This window comes from Eutrigla gurnardus (genome assembly GCF_963514095.1).
Source record: "Eutrigla gurnardus genome assembly, chromosome: 13".
In the NCBI taxonomy this organism is placed as follows: domain Eukaryota; kingdom Metazoa; phylum Chordata; class Actinopteri; order Perciformes; family Triglidae; genus Eutrigla; species Eutrigla gurnardus.
Window position 1 is genome coordinate 7,780,441 of NC_139936.1, and position 11,207 is coordinate 7,791,647.

The 11,207-nt window shown below is 42.4% G+C and overlaps 1 protein-coding gene across 1 annotated transcript; it reads left to right on the forward strand.

The window, feature by feature from the left end:
- Positions 1-1,050: 1,050 nt before the first annotated feature.
- On the forward strand, positions 1,051-11,187 carry LOC311022582 (uncharacterized protein). The gene is made up of 12 exons (XM_084023927.1): positions 1,051-1,219; positions 2,299-2,410; positions 3,674-3,767; positions 4,621-4,675; positions 7,559-7,699; positions 7,782-7,942; positions 8,038-8,136; positions 8,688-8,833; positions 9,015-9,186; positions 9,272-9,384; positions 9,792-9,879; positions 9,971-11,187. Exons 1-12 carry the CDS (start codon positions 1,108-1,110, stop codon positions 10,022-10,024), a joined length of 1,347 nt encoding a protein of 448 aa, XP_083880053.1. The 5' UTR covers positions 1,051-1,107; the 3' UTR covers positions 10,025-11,187.
- Positions 11,188-11,207: the final 20 nt, after the last annotated feature.

An 11,207-nucleotide genomic window follows, 5' to 3' on the forward strand; every position in this document is an offset into this window, starting at 1 on the left:
TATACTTTTTTTTTAATGCTACCAGACTCATTTACAAATATTTTATAGGGATATATCTGTGTTTCCAAAAAATTAAAAAAAAGTTACAGAATGAGCAAACTTTGCTCTGGTGTTCATCTGGTGTAAAAGCGTATGAATACTAAACTGATTACATCACTAATATCTTACATTATATATAAGAGAATATAACATTTTATTATTGATTTGACCAAAAGCGTGCTTTGTAGTAATAATAATAACGTCAAAAAGACATGAAAATCAGCTTCAATTTGTTTGTTAGATGTCCAGGTTGTGCATCTGCGGTCACAGAGGTGCAAACCTCCAGCATTTACTCTCCTTCCTTATTCAACTGCTAAATTGTTGTGCTGCACCCTCAGGTGGAGGATGAGTGCTACCACACCCTGATGGAGTTCAGTTACTCCAACTCCAAGGTCACATAAACCTCTACACATATAAACCTCTGCAGCTCTGCACATGTTGATATGACTGCCAATTTCCCCTCAAAACATTTTTCTGAGCTCAATAGTTCACTTCACGACAAGCCATCAGGTGTGGGTGTATAATAGTCATTAAAGGGTTCTTCCACTAAAACACTTCATCAAGTTAGCTACGCATCTTCTCTCATGGAGCTCCATAATCATCTGCAGGTTTTACATGGATCATTTTATGGGAATACATACAAGAAATGGCCCAATGAATTCTAGGAAGGACACTTTGAGGACATGGAAATCACATTTTTCAGATTATTCTCCAGAAGTCTTTGGAGGACCAAAAAAAAGAGAATAACTAATGTGCAGGAATCAGGCAAAAGTAATAGGAAAAGAGCAGAAAAGCAAAAATCACATTACATTGGTGTGTATTGGACGGTAGGTATTTTTTAGAGCCAAAAGAGTGGAGTTTAAATTCATAAGAACCTCCTCTTCTGTGCTGCCGGGGTTTGACCGCGAGGGGGCGCTTCATCCGCACACGAGAGTCCTTGTGCAACACTGAAAGTCTTCCCCCGGTGCTTTGGGAAACCAACCGAGAGAGAGAGAGAGAGAGAGAGAGGGGGGGGGGGGGGGAGGGAGAGAGAGGTAGAGAGAGAGGCGGCTGGTGGCTGTGACCACAATGTCGGGCAGAAAGCCCCGGTCTGTAGCGAACCCTCTGGAGTCCGCGATCAACACACCGAGCGAGAGGATTCTGAAAGAATGCCACGGTTTATATGTCGACAGCGAAAACGGTAAATGATCGATAACGCGGATTAAATAGGAGGCGGCGTCAGAGCGGAGACCCAACTCGTAGTTGAGGAGGAGTTACGTAACTTAGTGGTCGGTGGGACTGAAGTGTGTGTGTGTGCGTGTGTGCGTGTGTGCGTGTGTGTGTGTGTGTGTGTGTGTTTTAAGGGAGGGGTGGCTGGTTTGGGGGGGGGGGATGTAAAGTTGGCGGTTGGGGTGCAGCAGCTGTCTGTCAGTGTCAAACACGTGACATGCATGTAACTGTGGCGTGGCTGCCCTGAGATCTGCCTGTCAACAGCCGGACAAACCCAGGCTTCATCACGTACTATGCTACATGAATATGACGTTTATTATAATATACTGTATAATAAGCTGCGCTGTGGGGGGTGGTTTGACTTGTGGAGTGTGTGTGTGTGTGTGTGTGTGTGTGTCGAACTTGCTCTTGCAGCACTTGGAGGAGGTTTCTTCCTGCAGCGTGTGTCCTGTTGTAATTACGACTGTATAATGAGTATAATAATTAACTCTGGTACAGCAGAGGAGACAGGAACGGGCCTATGAGCTGGTTCACTCACAGTAACAATACATCGCTCTAGATTCATAGAAAACAATGACGGATTTATCATCACATGAACAATAACAAACATACAACAAACACATTTTACCACTTTTACAACACCATTAACCTATATGAACCAATGTATATATATTTTTTTGTTATAATTTCTCTTGAAACCATCTTTATTTTGGAGTATTCAAAAAAGGTCCAACCATATTGTTAATTCATAAAGACTATTTATTTATGGAATCACCAGAAAACGTGTTATTTGGCGATGCATATCATTAGCGAGATAATATGTATGATAATAATGAAATATTGAATATTTTCTAATGACGTTTCTTGGAAGGAACTTAGTAATTTGGTACTAATGAAAGGGGAGAAGTAGTCAATTAATTGCTTCTGCCCTAATTAGTTTGAAAGAAAAGTGTAAAGTGTGTGCGTGTGTGTGTGTGTGTGTGTGTGTGTGTGTGTGTGTGTGTGTGTGTGTGTGTGTGTGTGTGTGTGTGTGTGTGTGTGTGTTTTCAGGCCTGGTGAAGATTGCCAGCAGCCTGGGCGTTCGGCTCCTGCCTCCCAGAAAGAAGATCGTTGTGATGATAATGGGGAACCACTCTGCAGGGAAGAGCTCCTTCATTAACTGGTAATACATCTTATGGTTGATGGGAACTACAGCACCATTCAGCTTTGCATGCTCCGCCCCATGAGTTACACAGAGATATCATCTTTATCTTCTTACAATCCATGATATATTGCAATATGAACTACTATCACGCATTTAACACCACTGCAAAACACCTATGATCGTATAGTTTTTTATATATGTTTTTGAAAAAGTGTAAAATGACCTTCTCTAGTTTCCTGAGCTCAAGGTTTAGTTTCTTTAGTTGGATAAACTGTCCTCAACTTAAAGTTATTCCATTTATGGCAAAGCTTCATAATTCAAGGTCAACTTTACAGCAAAGTGTTAAGGTCATCTTAGTAGCTAACTGCATTGCTATTAATTAAAAAATTAGAAAATTAAAAAATGGGACCATAGTTTGCTAAATGGACATCATGCTGTATTAAAGAAGAATTGACACCATAAACTGATGTTTACTGAGATTATAAATCAAGTGAGAAGTGGAGTCATTTTCTCATTTCTATGCAATCTGACTTCGTTTTGCAACCAGAGGAGTCGCCCCCTGATGGCCAGTAGAGAAGATGCACGTTAAAGGCACTTCAGCATGGTCTTCACTTTTCAGAACAGGAGGTTGCCTCCAGATTATTTTCCACTCAAAGTAGCTAATGGCACAAACTCAGAAAGTCGCTAATCTGACAGTGAATGCCACTGATACCAGATTTGTTTGTAAAATGTTTGATTTATTGATTGCTGTCAGGATGTAAATATTACAAAATGTTTTTAAAATACAGAATCCCGCCTCGCTTTAACAGAAATGGAGATATTGGACAAGTTTGACTCTCTGTACTCATTAATTTATTAGTGTATTTTGAGAGCTGCTGTTCATTTAGGTTCATCACTAATTTGACCGTTTTTTTATTGAAACATTCCCCAGTTGTTGAAATAATTGTTAGTGCTGAAATGATCAAACATTTAATTGATTTGTTGACGGACAGAAAAGTTATTTACAAAATGCTAAACATTCACTTGTTCCAGCCTTTCAAATGTGAGGATTTCCATCTTGACCTGTTTTAGATTGTTGGCCAGACAAAATAAACAATGTGAAGCTTTGTTTATTGACAAAACACCTTTTTATTTTACTATAAATGATTAGTTTTGAATGATAATTGATGCATTAATTGTTACAGTAAACACAGCAACTAATATATGAATACATGTTGTTGCTTCAGCTTATAAAGGATAAGGATAGTTTCTGATGCGTTTGAGGCCTCTTGCTGTTTGTAGGTATGCTGAGGAGCACATACAGAAAACAGGCGTCGCCATCGAAACGCAGGGCTTCACCTTCATCACAAGCGGTCGCAAAAGAGAATCACTGACGGTAAGAATGACGCGATGCCAGCCGACATTCACATGACTCACAGTGAAGAACTTGATGTGTATAAGATCTGATGAAAAGCCCTCCGTGGAAACAGAAGGACCAAGAAATCCTCGATCCACCATAAATACAACCAGCATGCTCCATTTTAATGCTTTTTATAATTCATTTCCAGATCTGTTTTGTCAATTAACAGTATTTCATATTCAGATGGCACCTCTTCTGTTTTGTGGATGAAGGGATTTTTCAATTTCTACCTTCAGTAATGGGAGCTGAAGCTGCTTCTAAAGGTTGATGAAGCAATGCGTTCGATGTCAGCTTGTATGGAGGGGCACTCCCTCAGTCAGCGGTGATTGCTCATTCTGTATGCTGCTCCGATGAGGGGCTTTGTTATCGACACACACACACACACACACACACACACACACACACACACACACACACACACACACACACACACACACACACACACACACACACACACACACACACACACACACACACACACACACACACACAGGATGCCTCTTTGCAGCATATAAACAGGCTCGGGAGGCACCTGTCTCTCCGTCTTTTCTCATCCTCTTCCTCTGCCTCTCCGTTCACATCCTGCTGTGATGAAGGTGATGAAGATGAATAATATATTTGCAGTGCAGGACTGCAGAGTCGAAGGATTATCTCCTATGTACGGGAAAAGCTTAAAGCGAGCGTACTCGTCTGCAGCTGGTGGAGGATTGAAGAGTGCGAAGTGCCGAGAAGAGAGAGGACTCTGTTGGAGCCGCGAGCTCCGAATGACCGCAGATTAATGTTTGTCTCGTCAGGTTGTTTCTCACGTTGTCTTTTCACTCTTTCACAGGGAAATGCGACGCTACATCTCTATCCTCACTTTCGACCGCTCCTCGAGTTCAAAGGTAAGTGTTTTCTTTTTTTTTTAGCACCAGGAACTCATCATTGGTTTCTGAAAAGTACACAATTTAAAGTGTGGTTGTTCTATTCTATTACATTTTTGTAAGGAATTCTTATGAGTAAGGAATTCCTAAATTAATCATTATGTGCACATTTTGCTCTGTTTCTAATGAGATGCAACACAGGATCGAAACATTCGATCATCTCACATAATAGAACAGATTAGAGTTTTATCCTTCAAAATCAAGTGCATCTCTCCCTACTGTTGATATAGAATAGAGCTAAACATATTTCCTCTTTTTGAGTGATTAAAAGATCAGCACTGTTCATTCATCTTCTCCATAATATCTAAAAATTCTAATTAATGTTGTCACTTTTGTGCAATGGAGAAATTCAAATGATTGTGTATTTATAGATTATTTTTCTCAACTGGCATCGTGATGGAAAACATCACAGAGAGGGTAACATGTTAAAGTGAGCTGGACCAGTGGGGAGAAGCAGCATTAGAGAACAGTGAGCAGGAGACGAATGTCATCATGAGCTGCAGCCACAGATTTGCTCCTTTGAGGTTTAAGATAGTGCTCTGCCGTGTGCTCCATCTCCTCCTGGGGAAAGTTAATCTACATTACAGACTCAGTTCTAGTTCAGAAGTTTTTTGTGGTTTTAGATAAACTAATTTAAAGCAACCTGTCATCCTTTGCCATCCATTATGGCTGTTTGATCCTGTGTTGCTCAAGAAATGTTTGTCTTTTGTGATTTGAGGCGGAGTTCACCTTGATGATTCAACGCTGAGTCATATTTTTGACGTATTAAGTTTTATTTATAAATCAGACCAGACTCTCCTGTTCTCATCTCATCACATTTCTGCCGTTTCGATTCTGAGATACGGGAGTCACGACTACTCTCTCACTGAAGAAACAGACGCAAATTAGTGGCGTATTGTTTTAAGACAATTGGTCGTCGGCTCTCTGTGCGTCAGCGGCGGGTCTGAAGCTTCTGATGTTGAGGTGGTCGTGCAGAAAAAGTGGGTGTGCCTGCGGTCTGAGTGCGAGCATCAGTGTGGAGGAGGAGGAGGATGGGGGGGGAGGGCGCTGATGTATGTGCGTGCGTTTGACAGTGAGTGTGTGTAGAGAGTGAGGGTTCACTGGGTGCGGACTGGAGCGCTCACGGTATGGCTCGTGAGTCACACGCCCCATCGACAGCAGTGCAGTGGAGTCAGGAGGAGCTGCTGAGAAATGTCACAGCCATTAGAGACGACGGCGGCGGCAGCAGCAGCAGCAGCAGCAGCAGCATCACTCTGCAGGCCCCGAGCAACACCGACGATCTGCTGCCGGAATACAAGCAGGCTGTTGATTTGAACTTCACCGCCGCCTCCGGAAACGCATTATAGCAGGCGTTTGTTGATCTGCCACATTGACTGAGGATGACTCATCCGAAAAAAGCATTGTATATCCTTATGTGGGAGGAGCTGCTGATTATACAGATACTTTATTTTGTGTTAGGCTTGCGTAACGGCTGTTTCTGTTTTTATCTTTTCAACCTGTTGTCGTGCGTTTTAGACTTTGTGCTGCAACTGTTTTCACTGTATTGATAGTGTGTTGTTTACTCTTTTCCTCTTCGATGTGTTTGCACTCCTCTTGTTTGAGCTGTTTAGTCCAACAAGTTCTCTGTCTAGTCCTGGTCGATGCAGCGTTATTGCAGCCTTTGCCCTTTTACCTCGTGCACAGGATCTCCAGTGTAGTCTTCTCACTTACAGTCACTTGAGGAACTTAGCACCCATCGGCGAGTATCGCTCTCGTTTCCACCTTTCGGGAGACTCAGAGGACTCTAGTTCAACTAGAGTGAAATGATATGTCTGTATCAAGCTATTTGATTCCTATTTTTTTGGAATGGACTTACATAATTGCTGGTCTTTTTTAGTAATCATTGATGCGTGCATGTGTAAGGGGAGTATAGAGCAGCAGCCTTATAGAGATCTAACGTGAAGCCGCCTGATATCTGATGGTGTTTTTCGTACGCTCATGCTGTCACGACGATAATGGCAGGATATTGCGAGACTGTGGGAATGCACTTCTAAGGCGTGTGATAGGAGGCAGATGTAAGAGGAAACATAAGGGAATGCTAATGTGCCACAGCAGCAGTGGCCCGGCTCACTGCAGCACAACGACGGGATTTGTGCTGGCTGTTAACACCTGCCTCTTCCTATGAAACAGCCTCAGTGTCATCGCAGGCCTGTGTGTGTGTGTGTGTGTGTGTGCGTTTGTGTGTAGAGGGAGGATGCGGTGGTGGGTGGGGTTATTTTGTCAATAGTGACTAAATAGTGATCCTGTTCTTGTGCTCCGAGTCGGGGGTTTGAGGGGAACTCGGGTTGAGGTGAAGACCTCGTCGTGAGCTCACAAGCGCGTTGCCTCACAGTCGTTCTTCACTGGCTAGCTTTATGTCCCACGCCCCACGCTAAAGCTGCCAGTTGAAGAGCTGTTGTGTGTAACCATGACAACAGACGGTGAGAAGAAAAAAAAACGAGACCTAAGGAAATGTTTCTGTGCGTGAACATTTAAGTTTGATCCGTGAGGGCGTGTCCAACTATTGATTGCTTTTTTCCTCAGATGTGTTAATGCGTGCGTACAGCTAGCATTTTATTATAAATCCAGATTATCCTGCACACGTTTGCGATTCAAAGGACCAAATGCAAATCGTCGAGCACAGAAAAGTTGACTGCATGCACTCACTGGCCTCCCTCAGTATTGACTGCACTGCAGCTTCCACTAGCACATTATAATAATCTAGTCGTTAGGGGCGACAGCTTCCTTCAGGAGCTCTTTTGATTCCTCACTATTCATTCATCCAGAATGAAGCACCTGAACGCACTCAGCCTCCGTATATTCCAGGTTTTATGGACTACCTGCGCGCTGAGATCTCCACTTCCAAGCAGAAGAAGTTCAGTCTGGTGACATTCGTGGACACGCCGGGTTTGGTGGACGGAGACATGGTCTACCCTTTTGATGTCAACAGCGCCATCACCTGGTTGGGTGTGTCTATGCAGCTGCTTGAGTTTTTTATTATCTAGTCTGCAGCTGTCGTGTTTCTATAACGGATGTTTGTTTGATGCAGGAGAACAGGCGGACCTGATTTTCGTGTTCTTCGACCCGATGGGCCAGGCGCTCTGCAAACGCACACTCAACATCGTGGAGAAGCTGAGTGAGAAATGCGGAGACAAGCTGATGTTCTACCTCAGCAAGGCAGACGAAGCAGGGAAGGAAACAGACAGACAGGTGAGGTCACTTCATATGTTTTTTTCTTTTGAAATTTCAATAGATTTGTAGCTTAATCCAAAAAAAATGATGACTTGATTTGTGTATTTCTGCAGAGGGTAATGATGCAGATAGTCCAGGAACTGTGTCGCCGTCCAGGTCTCAACAAATGTGGTTTTGAGATGCCTACAATATACATCCCCAACCCCCAGAGGGTAAGACAGCATGCTTTATGCTCCTCACCATCTGATGCTTGCTCTAAATCATGGACCCGTTTCTGGTGTTGACGTCTCAAGTCTGGGTCTGATCTTGGGTCTGGATTTAAAGCACTCTGCTCTCCTGACATTGATTATCCTTGCATGTAAATTGTCCACTCCGGGTTTCCTGTTGGCTCTTGATGGTTGGAAGAGGATGATTTATTTTGCGATATGATGACTCTGGCGAGGTATCCACTCTTGGGGAGGCGGGGCTGTAAACCATGGCCTTTGATAAGCCACCTTTGACAATTGAAGCCCCTCTCCTGAGTTATCGCTGCACCATCTTGTGATCTACAACCCCCCTCGGTAGATCTGTGCATACCTCCCGACCTCTGGTTTATTTCCGCTGAGCGGGTGTAGCTTCGCTTCCTGCTGAGTGTACATGGCTGTCAATCAAAATGCTCTCAGGATTTGTTGTCTGGGCCTTCCCTCTTCCAGATGCACATCTCAACATGTTTTGTACAAGTTATTCAAAGATGGATGCACTCACAAGCTTCCGTCTCGTTTAGCCGAGCCGCTGCGTGAACCAGATCGACGGGGTGTGTCAGACCATCGAGAAGACCATCAACCAGGCCGTTCAGAAGACGTTGGACCAGCTGGAGAAAGACTCTGACCTCATTTGTTCCACCATCAGCAGCAGACTGGAGCAGGACAGGTTTGACCTTTCAACCCGCCGCCTAGCATGTGTTTTCAAATCTAATTTACCATGATGCACTGACAGATGGCATCTGGAAGCAAATAAACCATATCGTATGTATACGGAGGAGATAAGAGTCATATTATTATTTGCTTCAGAGAGTGTGATATTAAATCAGATTTCCTCCGTGTGCACTCAGGGCCGACGTGACGCACAACAAAAGCTTCCGTCTTCACTCGTTCTTGTGTGGCGCTCTGGGCGTGTTCCTCCCCGTCCTGTTCATCCTCAGCTTCTTAGTGAACACTATCTCAAAGGAGCAGCTGGACGAGCTGCTGGGTGACGGACCAGCCAAGACCCTCTCCATATTCACAGTAAGACCGGCACATATTTGTACAAATAACAAGATGTCATTTCATTCCTTATTTTGTAAATGTTTCTTCTCAACGTGTCTCACAGGGAGTAGTGATGTATTTATGGGACTGGATACCAGAAGATGGACAAGTTGTGTTTATCATCATATTTGGAGCTTTTTGCTACCTGTTGCTTTTCCTAGCAAAGCATTTTGCAAGGTGAGTGCTACGAATTCAATCAAACGAATGCATATGTGGAGCTGATAAAATAATTGATTGATGAAATGGGGATCAACGATTAATTAATTAATTTCTTAAACATTATTACGTCATTCTTCTCATTTGTGAAGTTTTCCTGATGTTTTCTATCAATTTAAACTAAATATTTAGCATTTTGGACTGTTGATCGGACAAAACAAGACATTTAAAGACGTCATTATGGGATTTAGTTTCACTACTGTACTCAGACTTTTTGTAGAACACAATACGATTCATTGAGAATGAAATTAGTTGTAACTTGCTGCCCTACACATTCATGCACATTTAGTACGGATGGGAACCAGGATAGTTAGGAAGCGGTTATTGAAGTCCTGGGTAAACGATCTTGTGATGTTCTTCATCCTCAGCCAAGGGAATAAGACGCTGACGAAGAAGGAGAAGAGGACGATGGCAGAGTACAGCGATTACATCCAGGATATCGTCAAAACTAAGAAGGTTAGATTCATATATTTTGCAGGTTAAATGTCTAAATTTAATTAGTCAAATCTGAAATGTTGAATCTCACACGGTTGATTTTACTCCACAGGGAAAATTGTATGAGTGGTACCTTCAGCAGTGTGCAGCAGAATATGAATTCTGACCCCCACGGATGCTGAAGACGTTTTGTACACGCAGGCGGCCGTGTTGCTGCAAGATTGTGGAAAAAGTGTCTCAACTGCCGCGATGCAACATTTGGTGTTTATTATGGCTTTTTCTAAACGGATGATCATCCACCAAAATGATCAGGTGTCTCTCTTATGTAACCTCTCGATGCAGCGGATTTCACTGCCAACAATTATCATCTCAAAAGCTTCAGTTAAATATTAAGTGCCTTTATTAACGAGTACAGAAGAAGCTGTGATTGTGAGTCGTTTGATGAAAAGTATTTCATAATGTGAATAGATTTTTTCTTTCCGTTTTTGTAGTACATAAAAGTTGATGCCAGAAGGAAGTGTTTACAAATGTTTTCATCATTTTTAACAGTTTTTATGATGTCCTCTTTAAAGCTTGTTCACAATAATGTAGGCGAGGTCGTCAGATGTCAGAGTGCTGGTCTGAAGTCTGTTGTCTTAAGCTGCCAGAATGTCCTGCGCTTGTGTTTGACTGTTAGCTATATTACAACAACCAATGCTGTGATAACATTCGGGCATTATGCTCAGACATTTTGTCAAATATTTTCATACCAATAAGAATCGTCCTCCTTTGTCCTGCTATTAGACATGTGTTCATGTGTGATCTGTGCAGTGATCAGATATGTTCACACACCTTTAATTTAAGATGCTTCTCTCCACAGTGAAGTAAAACCTGCACCGATGTGTATCTCCTAGTTGTTTCTGTGCTCTGAACCCTTCATGTCGTCTTTAGATCCATGTAACTCAAATCCAGTTTTATGATGCCATGTAATGCCTTCACTCCAGTGTTTCTAGAAATATGTATCCATCTCTAAGGTGCTTTTTACCCAAATAATGTAGAAAAACCTCAACGGGCCGTTTGCAATATTATTGTGAACACTGTGTCAGTTTTATTGTGTGTGTTAAATGCCTCCCAGGTATCGTCTTCATCAGGAAAAATCTTTCTTTTATGAGATTTATACATTTTTGTGGACATTGCATGTGATTTCTTTTCTGTGTAATTTTTCCCAAAAATATTTTTATTGTATGATCTCAATGCTCAACTGACTAGAAATGTTTTTTTTAGATATCCTGAAACTTGTCAACCATTAAACTATGCTTCCTTGAAAATTATTAAACATTTCCTACTGATTATCTACCGTTTTCCTGGCT

Bases quoted from the DNA above. Each gene is read 5' to 3' on its own strand.
- LOC311022582 (XM_084023927.1), top strand. From the start codon at position 1,108: ATGTCGGGCAGAAAGCCCCGGTCTGTAGCGAACCCTCTGGAGTCCGCG. The intron at 9,187-9,271 runs GTAAGACCGGCA...CGTGTCTCACAG, and splicing joins AGACCCTCTCCATATTCACA to GGAGTAGTGATGTATTTATG. The intron at 9,385-9,791 runs GTGAGTGCTACG...CTTCATCCTCAG, and splicing joins CTAGCAAAGCATTTTGCAAG to CCAAGGGAATAAGACGCTGA.